The 16,105-nt window shown below is 39.3% G+C and overlaps 2 protein-coding genes across 2 annotated transcripts in view; both read left to right on the top strand.

The window, feature by feature from the left end:
* Positions 1 to 890: 890 nt before the first annotated feature.
* ociad2 (OCIA domain containing 2) lies at positions 891 to 4,076 on the top strand. The gene is made up of 6 exons (XM_058379792.1): positions 891 to 1,055; positions 2,244 to 2,322; positions 2,762 to 2,815; positions 2,937 to 2,984; positions 3,405 to 3,558; positions 3,809 to 4,076. The coding sequence occupies exons 1-6, from the start codon at positions 996 to 998 to the stop codon at positions 3,888 to 3,890; spliced, it is 477 nt and encodes a 158-aa protein (XP_058235775.1). The 5' UTR covers positions 891 to 995; the 3' UTR covers positions 3,891 to 4,076.
* A 1,572-nt stretch (positions 4,077 to 5,648) lies between these two features.
* The window catches only part of dcun1d4 (DCN1, defective in cullin neddylation 1, domain containing 4 (S. cerevisiae)), a 30,030-nt gene continuing 19,573 nt past the window's right edge, over positions 5,649 to 16,105 (top strand). Inside the window, exons 1-10 of the mRNA XM_058378588.1 lie at positions 5,649 to 5,787; positions 7,541 to 7,611; positions 8,271 to 8,310; positions 8,423 to 8,510; positions 11,677 to 11,765; positions 12,073 to 12,143; positions 13,522 to 13,613; positions 14,426 to 14,534; positions 15,247 to 15,351; positions 15,587 to 15,689. Of these exons, the coding sequence (XP_058234571.1) occupies positions 5,769 to 5,787; positions 7,541 to 7,611; positions 8,271 to 8,310; positions 8,423 to 8,510; positions 11,677 to 11,765; positions 12,073 to 12,143; positions 13,522 to 13,613; positions 14,426 to 14,534; positions 15,247 to 15,351; positions 15,587 to 15,689 (787 nt within the window). The 5' untranslated portion in view covers positions 5,649 to 5,768. The remainder of the gene's footprint in view (positions 5,788 to 7,540; positions 7,612 to 8,270; positions 8,311 to 8,422; positions 8,511 to 11,676; positions 11,766 to 12,072; positions 12,144 to 13,521; positions 13,614 to 14,425; positions 14,535 to 15,246; positions 15,352 to 15,586; positions 15,690 to 16,105) is intronic.

The following is a 16,105-nucleotide window of genomic DNA, read 5'->3' as shown; positions in this document are numbered from 1 at the left end:
CGGATGCAGTGGTGTAAAGCACGCCGCCACTGGACTCTAGAGCAGTGGAGACGCGTTCTCTGGAGTGACGAATCGCGCTTCTCCATCTGGCAATCTGATGGACGAGTCTGGGTTTGGTGGTTGCCAGGAGAACGGTACTTGTCTGACTGCATTGTGCCAAGTGTAAAGTTTGGTGGAGGGGGGATTATGGTGTGGGGTTGTTTTTCAGGAGCTGGGCTTGGCCCCTTAGTTCCAGTGAAAGGAACTCTGAATGCTTCAGCATACCAAGACATTTTGGACAATTCCATGCTCCCAACTTTGTGGGAACAGTTTGGAGCTGGCCCCTTCCTCTTCCAACATGACTGCACCAGTGCACAAAGCAAGGTCCATAAAGACATGGATGACCGAGTCTGGTGTGGATGAACTTGACTGGCCTGCACAGAGTCCTGACCTCAACCCGATAGAACACCTTTGGGATGAATTAGAGCGGAGACTGAGAGCCAGGCCTTCTCGTCCAACATCAGTGTGTGACCTCACAAATGCGCTTCTGGAAGAATGGTCAAAAATTCCCATAAACACACTCCTAAACCTTGTGGACAGCCTTCCCAGAAGAGTTGAAGCTGTTATAGCTGCAAAGGGTGGACCAACGTCATATTGAACCCTATGGATTAGGAATGGGATGTCACTTAAGTTCATATGCGAGTCAAGGCAGGTGAGCGAATACTTTTGGCAATATAGTGTACCTCACTAGGGTTTAGCAAGAGCAGGATTTTTTTTTTAACTAGACTTCATCCTCACAGGATTGACTTTGTGAACTTCTCCCCCTGCTGGTAGAAGTTCATCACTGCAGCACACGGATACAGTGGTTGGCTTGCCTTTGTGGGAAGGTTTATACAAAGAGGAGGGGCAGCAAAAGTATTTTTCGTAGTCCAGTACAAAAAGGCTCGACCTCTAACACGCTTTAGAGAAGAGGAAAAGTGTTGCTTTGGAACTTGTTTTAAGGGGCCAGGATAAATATGGCTACTGAATCCACAGAGAATGCTGGAGGAGTTCAACCAGCAACAAAAAAAGACAAGGTGAGTACATAAGGCAAACCCCCAGTAGTAGCAGACTGATAAATAGTGAGATTGATATTGCAACGAAGAAATAGCTTCTGAAAGTATTTTACTGCTATTCAGAATTCTATTGTTAAGTATTTACCTGTGGGTTAGGTAAAGGGTAAGAGTCAGGTTTAGAAGGAGGGTTTGTCAGTAAATTAAAGATCTCATGGCATTCTGAACGGCTGATATCCTGCACGACTAAAAGTTGACAGAATAAATATAAAATATTTAAAGCTTAGTATTTATTTCAACTTTTTGATCATCGGAGCAGATTTTGTTTACTTTATGTTGCTCGGTGGTTTGTTGCACGTGCCGTGTTTCATGTATAAAATGTTGTGATGTCATAGTTAAACAGTATCTGGGGACTGAGGCGTGCGCGAGAGCAGATTAAGTTCGCACTGTATTTGATGACGATAAGTACAAAACGTCGTCATTTACACCTTCATTCACAAGCAGTTTGTCATTTCTCTGGAGTATGACGTTTTCTCAGCAAGCTCTCTTCACTGCTCCGTGCTCAGAAACACACAAAAGCCAAAAAGTATACAGAAATCTGATAAAATACTGTACGTGCTGCGTTTTACACACCCCATTCCTCACTTAGACCTTTTTTGCTGTTCAGTTCTTCTAATAGCTAATCACATCACAGTGATGGGGAATTGTAAAGCTACAGCATACAAAGACCGCCTGTATATTTTTCTGTTCGTGGTAACTGATTCAGGAGAAAACGCATATGGATGTGTGGTGGTCTGATGTCCATATACTTTTGAGTATATAGTTTGTGCACAAATCAGCGGACATTGCACTTAGTGTGTTTTTATGACCACACTCACTGATATGGCTCTGCATGCTCAGGTCAGCGGGCCTCGCTCTCACTTTTAAGCTCTTAGTGTTATTGCATGAAGCTGATGTAGCCCTTGATAGTTTAGTACAGTTTGCTTTGATCACTATTATTAATTGTAAAATATGTCCCGATTACATCACAAAGTATGACATGGTATCGGATTATGGTCTTTAAAATGTTTTTAGTATAATATCCTTATCAGTATCAACACATCCCTTGTTTTATGTAAGAAACACTGCAACCATCTAGAAAGAAATTCAGCACTAGTAACTACTATTTTTTCTTCTGACCTTTCTCTCTTGGTGGGACTTCATTGACTGCAGTGTCCCATTGGGGACAAACAGTTGAACGAGATGAAGCAGATTTGGAAGGAGTGCCAAGAGGAGAGTTTTTGGTACAGAGGTAAACAAAAAGTCACTTACTACTTTCAGGTTATTCTGAAAACTATCAGATTTTTTAAAAGTGATTAAAATGGGTACTGGTTCCATGATACTGTAGTTATGTTTTGAGGCTCAGTTTAAGTGCTCACAATGTCATGAATAATGTATAGAATCTTATCAGTCCACTCGGTCAATGCTGTAATTGTCTGGATAAATTTAGTGCAGGTTAGTGATGTGTGTGTGTGCGCGCATGAATGAAAAGTGTGAGACTGTGCTTCTGTGTGTATGTGTGTGGCATTCTTGTATAATGGCTGCTAGCTGTAGATTCCCACCTTCCTGTTGAATAGTAGCACGATGAATGAATGAAATAAAACCCTGAAGCTATTTTCCAGAATATATACATTTTGTAGAAATCTGGATCATTTGCTGTGTTCAAACTTTGAACTCTGTTTTCTTTTCAGCTCTTCCTCTCTCTCTTGGAAGCATGGCCATCACTGGGGGTCTGATCTACAGAGGTACATTTCCAGCTCTTAAGCTGTTCAGAGACATCTTAAGAATCTCTGAGTGATTTGTTGATTCCTGTGAACACTGTGACTCACCTGTTTATAATGTTTGTTCTGTCTTTGTTTGTAACAGGGGTTTGGAAACAATCAAAGCGCTTCGGCCCATTCCCTAAACTAGCATGTAAGTCTTGGAGAAATTTCAACTCGTACTATTTTGTGATAGGCATACTTAAGAGTGCTTAAAAGAGCCCTGCTTTTGACATTAGTCACACATACACCTTTGTACAGGGATATTATACGTTGTTCAACATGTTTGTACAGACATGACCACACCTTAATAGATTAGGTTCAGCTACACCCCCTATATAGAGGCCCTGTATATATATATGTATTTATGTGTATACACATAAATACTGTAACAACACACATCTCACACACACACACAGACACTGAGCTCAAGGAAAACCCCAACTAATGTGTCTAAAATCTTAAAAGTTACTACTGATAGAGTATGATATGACATGTAATTCTGGCTTAATAAATGCTACAATATTTTCCGTCATTATTAATATTTAAATGAGCCGTGTTCTGTCTGTTTCAGTGGCTGGTATCGTGGGTTACGCAGTGGGAAAAGCTTCTTATATAGGAACATATAAAGAAAAGTTTCAAAAGCTGGGACCAGAGTTCAACAAAGGCTTTGGTCCGGGATGGGGTCCAGGGTTTGGGCCTGCTTTCTTTGGAGGTCATGGACATAGGTGAGTAATAATGTGGAATGTGGTCAGTTTGTTTAAACTTGTAACTTGTGCTGATTTTTGTTTTGTTTTTCCCCTAAAACATTGCTCTTTTGGCAATTCCAGCTGTCTCGATAAACGACACAAAACAGTGGGCTCTCCATGGTGTCAGTTCTTCAAGTTTTTCCAGATTTTTTTTCAGATACTGGGCATTAAAACACAATTAAAAAATGCTTTTATTTTTAATTGCAGCACTCTGCTTTTGTTTTTGCAGACACTGCACACATGTATGTCAGGAGTGTAAAAAAACAGAAGAAGCTGCAACAGCATCTGCAACAGGACCTGCTCAAAGCTGATGAAGCTGATTTGGTATAACTCAACTGGTACCAAAAGTGACACCAATAATACAGAGACATTTGTTAGTTCATTTGTATGTGAAGACAATTAAATAAAATGCGGTCCAATATATTTTTGTTGAATCATATCATACTATGAGTGAAGACACACTTTTATGATACACATTAAATACCTAACATGTTTATACTGAAAAATGTGATGTCCTAAATGAATCTGGTGTAAATTTCTTTACTGGTGGGGGGGGGCGGTTGGGTGGCTGGTTAAAATGGCATTTAATAGAAGAAGAACTTTCACTGATCTCATGCATGAGGAATAACAGCCAGGCTATACTGCTTGCTCCTAAATCAAAAGACTGAAAGATAATGTTCACAATGCATGTATACGACGCAGGTGTATATACAGTATGCGTTGAGGCTAGTTAATGATCTGTGAGATGATGTGTACGATGGTGCTGAAGAAAGTGAAAATTGTTGGTACTTTATCTGATGTGGAGGAGAGAATTAGGCAGAACGGACTAAAGCGCCGCTGCATCGCATCACATTCTGTACGTAGGGATGAATCAGTGGTTAGAAACCGCATTGTGAATAACGTATAGAAAACTGCTACACAAACTGAACACAGACCAACATGTCACCATATATACAAAACAACAAAACCCTCAATGCACAGTTAATATAAATAAAATACAGTACATATTGGATGCAATTGAATATTAAGTGAATTCTAAAGGTTAATATGCAAATATGGGGTTACTTTACATACGCACTGACTATATAAATCAGTTTTTAAATGCATTTCATATAAAATACCAATATTTACACGGTACATGTTTAAAGTTATTCAAGACACTTTAATAATTAGGGCTGCACGATGACGTCACCACGAGGCAACACAATAGAGAGACACAGAAGAAGAACTCGGTTGTGAGTCTTTATATTGAAACCTCTGGATTTGTGAGGAAGAGATTTTTGTTGCAGGAATTGGTCTGAGAAATAATAAAAAGCATGAAGATGTAGGAGTGCAGTGCCTCATATCACAGCTCTCCCTGAATAATAAGAAGCTCTGTTTACTCCTCTTGTAATTAAAGGTGAAGTCTGGATTTTTTTTTTTTACAAACAGGATCTGAATATTGTGATCATCTACAAAAGGTCTTCGTTTTTGTAGCCAGGTTTTTTTTTTGGTGGTCATTTCATGCTCAGTTGAAGAGTCGACGGTAAACAAAGGAAATGAATATTTAAATGAGATCTGCACTCTCGTGGCGAAGTTGTCGTCATGGAGATCAAGGGTTAAACTAACACACACATGTATTTTACAAAGTTATCATTATTATTTAGTCGCTGTTGGACGCTGTATAAACTTTCAGCGCAAAACAAACAGCGTTACAACTTTCTACAAAAAATATTTAGAAGGAAACGGATGCTCACACCCTACTGTAAACAAAACGATCCATTTCCACCAATCACCGTGCGCGATCGACTGATCCGCGTATGCGTTGACCAATGACAGGAACACAAGACAAGCGTATCCGGGTGGGTGTTATCCAATCGCGTGTCGCTATAGGGAGGGCTTTCTCCTTTGCACGAGGAAATCGTCGCGGCTGATTAGTCGAGGTAAGAGATATGTCCAGTCGCTTTCTTCAGGAGGCGGGGCTTTCTTCAGAACCCCACCTATCGTAGTGGATCTCGGGCGGGTGTAATGTGTTTGGGTGCAGCGCGGGTGACTGACACATCCCTTAACCCATCCCTAACGCAGCGTGGGCGTGGCCAGGAAATCCGACGTCCACCTGAATCGTTCGTGGGCGTGGCTGACACTGGCATGTCCCGCCTCCTGGCCGGTCTGCAGATTCGCACACAAATACAGTTGAGTGTTTCATAAAAATGCACTCAGATGCGACAAGTAAGTACATTAGTGTCTTAACAGTGCAGTTTTCTGCACATCTCTCGACACGGGGTCGCTAAGGGCAAACTTGTTGCGCGGGGAAATGCTTTGGCTTGTTTTGTGGAGCCGTGTTTTTCTAGCCTTTGACGCATTTTGTGATGTTAAAGTAGCCGAGTCCGAGCGATGTCCGAGCGATAACACAACACACACACACACACCAGAGGAGAGATCTAACCTGGCTTCGGGTTCTCTTTGTATGCTTTTCTCTGCCTTGCCTTGGCCACGAAGGCATACATAACTTTGGGTAAAATCGTGTACGCATTGCATTTGTTATATTGTTTGTGCTCGGAGAAAGCAATCTGAACGAGCTGATCAGATCCTATTTAGACAATGCACTTGTAGTCTAATTACCCTTAATACCCTGGGAATCTCAGAGCCCCAGTTCTGGTCAGTGCATGACACACTGTAACATCTGCATTCATTAAAGAAATAGGTCAGGGTTTTTTTTTTGCACGGAAAAATACAGGGGGTGAAAATTGTGACGCAGTTGGCTAAATTTTGTAATGCCTTCCTTGCCTGTGTGTCGTGCATAAGTGCTGTGTGTATGTGTGTGTGTGTGTGTGGTGTGGTGTGTGCGCGAGACAAACAAACAAACAGCACTTAAACATCATGATTAGGACTGCTCTGATTACAGAACGAGGCGTTTTTTTGTGTGTGAGTGTGTGTAGCGTTTGCGTTGCATTCATCAGTTCATCAGAGTGTCAGAATTAAAATATTTCACACGGAATTCTGGGAATTGGTGTCCACTTGGCCAGACCCCGAGGCTTCGAGCTGCGTCATGTGGACTACATGTCCCACAAGTCCCTGCACTCTGCACATACTTTCTAAACTCGTCACAAGTTGTGCATGCCTTTAGGTTTGGTGTGTTTAATGTGATGTATTTTTTCCCCCAGCTGTTAATTCCGTGTCATATCGCTGTATAATGGTGTGAAAGGATTTATACCGCCTCTTTAAAGCTGGGAAAAATAAAAAAAAAATCATGATCATTTTGTCTGAGTCACATCACGGTGCACATAACGGATCTGTAGAGATTCCTCCTTGATAGACAGCCATCATTTTCTTAGTGTCCCTCCTCCTCTTCATACTGACAACATAATCTGCACATATTTATTCTCAATATGACCTCTTTATCCTCTCGAGAGCTTACAGTCACTCAGAAATCTGCAGTCCTGTTCAGACTGCTTGTCCGTGTTTACATTAGCCTCCTGTCAGTCATTTATTTATTTATTTTATACAGAACCCCACCCCCCAACCCTATGCTTCACTTCATTTCTGTCTCTTCAAATGCTTATAATGACAGCTAGCTAACACACCATTAGCTTAAAGACACATTAGAGCACATTACGAAGAGAACCGTCACAGACGCTCTTGCAGCAGATCGTCACTAAGAGCTGAACTTCGTGTATTTGTAGGGATGTAAATTGGCTATTAAACAGTTAAACAGCAAAATCCATGTGCATGGAAGTTGTTGTTCTTCACCGACTCACCCGCCCTGATCTTTAAGGACACCTCTAAAGTTACGTGGGTTACGGTTCATTTAGACGCAGTATGATTACACGGTTTCACACCTTCAGCTTCATCAGCTCACTGTTTGACTTGTAGCACATCCCAGCCCTGACCCACATCCGAATTAGGAATTAGGTTGAATTAAATACATGTGTTAGTATGTTGGCGGATGACTGATGTTGGCTGATGTTTGATTCTCTTGCAGATTTTCAGCTGAACTCCCACTTGTCCACACTGGCCAGCATCCACAAGATCTACCACACACTGCACAAGCTGGTAAATATCCATCTTCCTTATCTTCTACATGCACACCAACAGCAATGGAAAAACCACACAGGAACGTATGCATGTCCAGCTATTTAGGAGATGTGTGGGGAAACAATTATCAGGGGAAACGGGCAGCTGTCTGAGTTATTTTATTTATTTTTGACTTTCAGTTTCTTAATGTTTGTGCATAATTGTACTGTGTATTTAAAATTCTGCTGAAAGCATGGTGTGGTTTGTCAAAAAATCCTAGCTTCAATGACGATAAACAAACACGAGCGCTCTAAGAGTGTGTATAGATAGATATAGATATATGTGTGTGTGTGTGTGTGTGTGTGTGTATGTGTGTGCGTTTCCTTCTTTCAGTATTTATATCTTATTTTTGGCATGAATTGAGCTACTCTCATGGGTTATTGTGTTTTTGTTTCCCGAGACTTGGATGGGAAAAAGCAGGCAGCATCTGTGAAGGTTAGAGTCTTAAGAAAAAGCGAGGCTGCCTCCTGATTTCCCCACACATACTCAAGCGCACACACACACTTGCATTGCACAGCAGTATGCTAATGCATTTGACAGGCTCTGCTGCTTTGTATTTTGTGTGTGTGTGTCCGTGTGTGTGTCCGTGTGTGTAAGAGAAAGAGGGCCAGTGTATGATGTTTTTTTTCCCCCCTCAGAACCTGACTGAGGACGTTGGGCCAGACACTCACTCCACAGGTAATAACCTCATCTGTAGTCCATTTATAAACTAGCTGTCCTCTACAACTACCTCACAGAGCTTGATCAACATCCCAGAGAACCACTGACTGTGTGTGTGTGTTGCCCTCAGCCTGCTGCTCCAAAGCCATGCCCCCGAGGAAAAAGAGGAGGCCCACTGCAGGAGATGACCTGTCTGCAAAGAAGAGTCGCCAGGACAAGTACACCTTCACAGCTCCATCCCTTCCTAATCATCTTCTCATCTGTTTATTCAATGAATCATCATTCCCTCTGTCTCTGCTGACTTAGCCCATATTCAACCCATCTGTCTGTTGTAGCTATTTATCTATCTGCCAATTAGTATCTCACATAGCAGAGAGTCATAATACTTTATTTGTCAGCTAATTAGTCTCCAAAGTTCCAATTTATAATGAGCGTTTAAATTAGGTGAACTCAATTTACAGTGCTTTTCTGCACTTAGTTGTGTCGGTTTCATAATAATAATTTTTTCAAAGTACAGAAGAAATTAGACATGCGTTAATGTAATCAAAAGTTTAGAGAAGTGGCTCTTTTATACTTCTTAAAAATATAGTCTTTGTAGTCTGACTACTGGTTAGGGTCAATGGATCCTGGGAACACTGGGCAGTTGGTGGGAATACACCTGGTCTATCTCAGAGCACCATGCACACACATTCACACACTTTCAAACCTAAGGGTACTGTAGGAGTAGCAGTTCACAGACATGTGACGCAGGATGTAACCCATAAACCCCAGAGGAAACCCCACACAGACACCGGGAGAACGGGTGAGAACGAGAACCCACACAGAACCTGAGCTCCAGACTGTACGCTGGATCCTGGAGCTTCAACGATAACTGTGCTGCCACGATGTAGTTTGGAACTGAATTGATCAGAAGTAAAATATCCTGGAAATAACTATTATTAACCATTGGCTAGAATACGCCTTGCTGCCTAGCCACTTATGTTAGATACTAAAATTGATAACCTGGCATTAGCAAAGAAAACATTCTAACTTGTTTAAATATAAGCCTCTGTGACCCACAATGCTCAAAAAGTTACCAGCTGAATAAAATAGCTGCCATGGAGCTCAATATATTTCACTCGATCATACTTACAGTCACCAGGTCATATACTTTTCATTCAATCCATCAATGTTTTAGTGAACTGGACGACAGGAGCCTGACCGCAATGTTCAGACTCAGTGTGCTCTCCCATACTTGTGCTCTCACTTCACAAATGCTTATGGAACTGAACTTATCAGTAGATTCTCCTACCAGTGTTAGTTTGAAGCTGTTTTAACAATATATAGTCTTCTGTGACTACGGCAAGGACAATTGTTTTTTTTTTTTTTTACTAGACACATTTGGATTTGAGATCAGTGTGTTAATGTGAAACATTTGGTCAGAATTTCAGCTTTCATTTCCTGATATTTAGGTCTAGATTGGGTTAAACAGTGTAGATGGCAGACCACACAATTTTCAGGTGAGCAAAAGTATAAGATCAGATACCAGGATCTGCCTCTGTTGACCATCTGACATCGCCAACTGTTACATTCTACTTTTGTGATCAGTTTGAATGTTTCAGAGAGTTTCTCTAATTGAAATGGTTTAACATCTGCTGATTGTCTTGGTCAGTCTTCCACTTTTCCCCCTGATGAATTTATTCAGCTGGTAGTGTGTTTTGAATCATTGACCTGCTGCGTGATGAAGTTTCTCCCTGTTAGATTATATGCATTTTCTGTAAATTGTCAGACTGAAGGTTTCTGTGAACTTAGAAATCAGTTAATAAAGATTAGTGAGAATGTTCCAGAAGCGACCATGCAAGCCCAAGCCGTGACGCCACCACCACCACCATGTTTCACAGTTGAGCTTGTGTGATTCAGATCATGAGCAGATCCTTTCTTTCTGCACACTTTGGCTTTTCCATCACTGTAGTAGGCGTTTGGACTTTTGTGGATCATCTCTGTATTTCTTTGTGATTCTTACTGATGATGACTGGATTCCATCTTGTTTTATGGCCTCTGTATTTCTGCTCATGAAGTTCCAGTGGTGGACTGTGAGTCCTTCACTCCTGCTCTGTGGAGGTTGTTGCTGATGTTGGTTTCTTCCTATGTCAGGAAATTCCGCATTGTTCTATCGGCTATTCCCGTTGCTGGTGCAATGACTCTGATTGATTTTCTCTCTTTACTCAAAACGGTGCGCTTAACAACGAATGTAGTTTCCACCGGTTAACCACAGAGCTCAAACCAAGAGTAGACATACAGAGCTACCTGTTTAAACAATCCTGTTTAAACAACAGGACACACCTGGGCAACAAGAAACACCTGTCAGCTACATGTTCCAATATTTTTGATCAGTTGAAAAATGGATGGGTTCAAACAAAAGGTGCTAAGGTGTAAATATCAGGAAATGAAAGCTGAAATTCTGATCTGTCATCTTATATTCATCTTTTGATCTCAAACCCAAATGTATTCAGTGTTTAGCAAAAAAAAGTTGTCTCACTGTTCCAATAATTTCAGATGGGACTGAAGTCCCAAAATATATAAAAGCAAAAAATTGTTGTGTATACAATATATTTACCTTCCAGCTGTCTGTTCAACACTTACTAAATCTCATTGTGTATTGTTTCCTGTTTTGGACGCTATATTTCGACTCAAAAAGCACAAATTACCACCAGCACATATCACAGATCTGTATATTTTCCCTCTATAAAATATTTCACTGATGAAGAATCAGGTCTGTTCATCCTCCAGATCAACACTGTAGTCCGGTGGCTTATACATCATCAAACACGCAGATTCGTCACTTTAACTACACTGGATAGCAGCACAATGTAACCGCAGACAATCAATATTTTTTCTATACCGATTGGATATCAGTTCTTCAAAGGTTTAAGTAAATATTTTGGCTAATTAAAAAAAAAAAAACCCTCAACGATCAGCAATGTTTCAAAGTCACTCTGTACACTTTAGATTATACGTGGTTTTTATTTATTACATTTTCAATTCTCAATATTACAGTTTCAGTTCAGCTTCATACATTCACACCTTGTTATTTAATACGAATGTGTAAAGTCTACAAGTATAATACACAACCCATAGTTGTACTGTGTTCTTTAAACAATAAAATAAAACATAAAAAATTGAAACGCACGAGGGAAAATAAAAATGAATTTTAAGAAAATCTGTAATTTAAGCATGGAGTCATTTTACAGGAGTAAAGTATAGTGAAAAAGAAAAAGCAAAAAACATATAGTCCAAAAAAATCGTGTTGAGCTTTACATGTCAAATGAAGGTGTGTGTGTGTGTGTGTGTGTGTGTGTGTGTGTGTGTGTTGACCCATTTCTTGAGACCTGTCTTGATTTTCAGCGTCTACAGAAGACAGGAGTCATCACATATCCAGGAAGCTGAAGCGTTCTCCAGTAAGAGATGTCTGGAGTGGTTTTATGAATATGCAGGTAAATCTTTTTTTTTATTATTATTTATTTCTGGATAACTGATGTAATGACAGAAACATGCTGAAGATTATTTATTTATTTATTTATTTATTTATTTATTTATTTATTTATTTATTTATTTATTTAACTTTTTTTGTTGGATTTGTGTTTAATGTCTCTAGTCTCAACGCTACAAGAAAGACAAAATTGGATATTTGGCTGATAATTATTACATTTTTGTAACACATTTTAATAACATTATTATAACAATAATATTTTATACACTGTTATGTTTACGTTTTTACGAGTGTGTGTGTGTCTGTGTCAGGTTGTGATGACGTGGTTGGACCAGAAGGCATGGAGAAGTTCTGTGAAGATATTGGAGTGGAACCAGAGAATGTAAAGCACTGCAGATTCACATCAATGTTACGAACGCAGAATACAGTCACTGATTCAGCTTTTTTTCTGTGTTTATAGTTGTATTCATGCATTTTTTAATGGTATATTCTAATTTTTATGTTCATATATATATATTTTATATGACTGTTTCAGTTTTATCAGTAGATCAGCTTTATCGTAACTGGTTGCATAATAATTATTTAAATTTCTTAACGAGTTATTTAATTATTTAATTTATTAATTATTTACATTTTTTAACGAGTTATTTAATTTTTCAATTATTTTAACTTGTTAAAAAATAATATTCATGTGTTTTATTTAAGAAAGGAAATTGTGTCATTATCAGTCTTTTAATAAAGTTGTCTGTAAATGTTTGCACAAGACAAATGGAACTAAACATTTCTGTCAGATTTACAAAAATTTCAGAAATGTTTTTCCTTATACTCATGTGTATCTTAGTGAATGCCAAACCCCCTTAAATAACCAGGCACATGCCCGGCACAGCAGATCTGCATTTGATAACGCCCATAAAATGCCAGAAGCTTGTAGGTCTGAAATGACAAGTAAATGGCAAAAAAGCCACAGAGGTAGAAATGAAAGTTATTTGCATTCGTAGCGACAACAATAATAATCTGTATCATTTAACAGCAGCCGAAAGGCCAAAATCTGGAGCCGAATTAGAGAAAAGATGAATTATAGAATTATAGATACAGTGACCACGGACACCAGGAACATCACACACCTTTTTTTTTATTTAAAGAAAATTCTCTGTGAAAGCAGGAAGTGTCGGTAGGAAGCCTGATGATGGTACACTAGAGAGTATGCAGCTCATTGCAGCCTGAGACAGATTAACACTTAATGCTGGTTTTAATAAAGTGTTTTGCTCAGCATTAAAAGAAAAGGTTATTGTGGTCTGTCCTCATTTTATACAGTGGCATTTTTAATCAAATGGCTGCTTTAATTTGTCTTATTTATGGATTTATGTTTGTTTGCCTTTTTTCATATTTGAAATTTCTCTTTCTTTTTATTTCTGATATGCCTTTAATATGAAACAATGGGTTTTTAAAAAGAAATAGGGTGAAATATGTGAGCTATTTGAACTTGATGGATCAATATTTATATGATTCAAAGGTTTTCAATCAGGGTCTTATGTTAGTTAGTCTTATGGAGAAACGTCCAGGTTTTTATGAACACTTGATCTATTGTGAAAACGCTCGTATGAAAGATTAATAAATGAGGCGCATTGACAGCATCTCATTACAAACTTGAACTGAACTTAATGCTACTTTTATGAAGAGTAGTTAATACAGAGGTTTTATTGCAGCTTATTTACAAATCTGTAAAAAGTCTATTGGTGTGTGTGTGTGTGTGCATGCAGGTGGTGATGCTGGTACTGGCTTGGAAACTGAATGCTCAGAGTATGGGCTACTTCACCCTGCAGGAGTGGCTTAAAGGAATGGGTTCACTGCAGTAAGACTCTTATTTTTGCCTAACCTGCTAACCTGTGACTCTTACACCCTAAAGTGTAATCCTTTCAGAACCAAAACCACTGTAGAGTACACTAGCTGGGTTGTGAGATGACGTGCTATCAATATTGTGATAGGAGACATTTCTCTTGAGGTGTCAGTGCTTTTATACCTGACTGAACATTAATGTGCTTTTATTACAAATGTGTCAATTTTATTTTTGTTTATGAAGTACAGGACATTTTTATAAATGCTGGACGAAAGCTCTGAACCCAGCGTGGTGATTTCTGTAGTAAAATTTGCATTTGTGCAACAAAATGCATCATGAAGGTGTCTTAAAGTCAGGGGTTCCAAGTGTCCATCCAAATGGACATTTTAATGGAAATGGAAATGTTCACTTCCTTCAGCTCTAAGCCTTTACCCCCTTTTATTCCACATTCATAATTTAGGTCTACTTTAACATTTCCTCCGAGCCACAATGACAGGTTTGTCAGGCCCAAAACAACATAATCAGGCTTCCTCAGACCAAAAACAACTCCCAAAACAGCCCTATACTCTCAGGAGCCCATTTGTAAATCAAGCGACCCCCAGTTTTAGATCCTCTACTTTAAGAATTGTGATAGATTAATATTTTTGACACATCACCTGAACGTACTATGTACACACCACATTCAAGGAAATTAAACACCTCTGTGTCTGTTTGACTTGTGTGATGACTGGAACCTGCTCCGTTTTTGCCGTCTTCTCTTGCAATGGCTTTACCTTTCCCAAAAACAGAACCAAAGTGCCTTCAAAATTCCTTCATATTTTTTTCAGATGTGATTCAACTGAAAAACTCAGGAACTCTCTGGACTACCTGAGGTCCATCCTCAACGATGCCACGAGTTTTAAACTCATTTACCGATACGCCTTTGACTTCGCCCGGGTGAGTGAATGTAAATTTTACCCTTCACTAAACTCACCACAGGAATTATTCACCACTGACTATAGTGTTATAGATCAAAAAAAGATTTTATTCTCTCTTTCTTTCTTTCTTTCTCTCTCTCTCTCTCTCTCTCTCTCTCTCTCTCTCTCTCTGCCAGTTGATCTGTATTTTTCTCTTTCTTTCTTTCTTTCTTTCTTTCTTTCTTTCTTTCTTTCTTTCTTTCTTTCTTTCTTTCTTTCTTTCTTTCTTTCTTTCTTTCTTTCTTAATCTGTTTTTCCCTTTCTCTGTCATGTCTTGATCTTTTTCTTTCTCTCTCTCTCTCTCTCTCTCCTCTCTCTCTGTCAGTTGATCTGTATTTTCCCTTTCTCTGTCATGTCTATTGATTTCTTTCTTTCTTTCTTTCTTTCTTTCTTTCTTTCTTTCTTTCTTTCTTTCTTTCTTTCTTTCTTTCTTTCTCTCTCTCTCTCTCTCTCTCTCTCTCTTTCTCTCTCTCTCTCTCTCTCTCTCTCTCTCTCTCTTTCTTTCTTTCTCTCTCTCTTTCTTTCTTTCTTTCTCTCTCTCTTTCTTTCTTTCTTTCTCTCTCTCTTTCTTTCTTTCTAATACGGGATGAGCTTAGGCACCTGGTTCAGACCCACATCATTTATGTCAAAATGTTAGTTGATGGAAAAACGTCTAAAGTCTGATTTCCTCGCTGTTTTTCGTGCCTTTGCAGGAGAAGGATCAGAGGAGTTTAGATTTAAACACTGCCAAGTGCATGCTGGGACTTCTACTGGGGAAAACCTGGCCACTATTTCCTGTGTTTAACCAGTTTCTAGAGGTTCTGCTTTCATCCATCAGATTAATCCTTTATGTCTACTGATTTTACTGTTAATTATAGCTTCTTTTACATTGTGGCTAAATTAAATGCCATTTGACAAATTGTGGCTAAATTAAATGCCATTTGACATGCTGATTATGTTTTTGATATAAATATTATCTCATAGTCACAGTAACGTGCTCTGATCAGTAATCAGTTGTATCTGAAATTTGTTTTTCTTTCTCTTTGGTTGCAGCAATCCAAGTATAAAGTAGTAAATAAAGACCAGTGGTGCAATGTTCTAGAGTTCAGTAGGACCATTAACTTGGATCTCAGCAACTATGATGAGGACGGGGCTTGTAAGTACAAACATACACACACAATCCACTCATAAAGTTTCCGCAAAGCATCTAGAGAGCACTGGTTTAAATCCCAACCATGCCACAGACATCCGTGGCTCAGGAGCCAAGGGAGTAAAATCAGCTGTTCTGAGATGGCATGCACTGTCCTCCTGTCGGTCACAGCGACACTATCCAGTATGAGTTCATGTATGCAGAAGAGGGAGGATAGCGCTTTCCTCTGAGTGTGTTATACTGCCCTGTGATGCAGCATGAGCAGCAGTATGGAAAGATGCTGTTGTTTGGTTTGGTTTTGGAGGAAGCCCGGTTTAGTAGCCGTGGTGTGATGTGGAGAGATGGCTGTTAGGTGGGAATTTGCAGGTTAACAAATTGGGGAGAAAAATTAGGGGAAAAAGAAGTCTAGAGGCATTGCTATA

Source organism: Hemibagrus wyckioides, linkage group LG25, assembly GCF_019097595.1.
Source record: "Hemibagrus wyckioides isolate EC202008001 linkage group LG25, SWU_Hwy_1.0, whole genome shotgun sequence".
Taxonomy (NCBI): domain Eukaryota; kingdom Metazoa; phylum Chordata; class Actinopteri; order Siluriformes; family Bagridae; genus Hemibagrus; species Hemibagrus wyckioides.
Note: the sequence above shows the minus strand (reverse complement) of the source record. Positions and strands in the feature narration are given on the sequence as shown.

Coding starts and splice junctions, on each gene's coding strand:
- ociad2 (XM_058379792.1), top strand. CDS start 996: ATGGCTACTGAATCCACAGAGAATGCTGGAGGAGTTCAACCAGCAACA. Junction 2,816..2,936: donor TGGGGGTCTGATCTACAGAG/GTACATTTCCAG, acceptor TGTTTGTAACAG/GGGTTTGGAAACAATCAAAG. Junction 3,559..3,808: donor TTTGGAGGTCATGGACATAG/GTGAGTAATAAT, acceptor TTGTTTTTGCAG/ACACTGCACACATGTATGTC.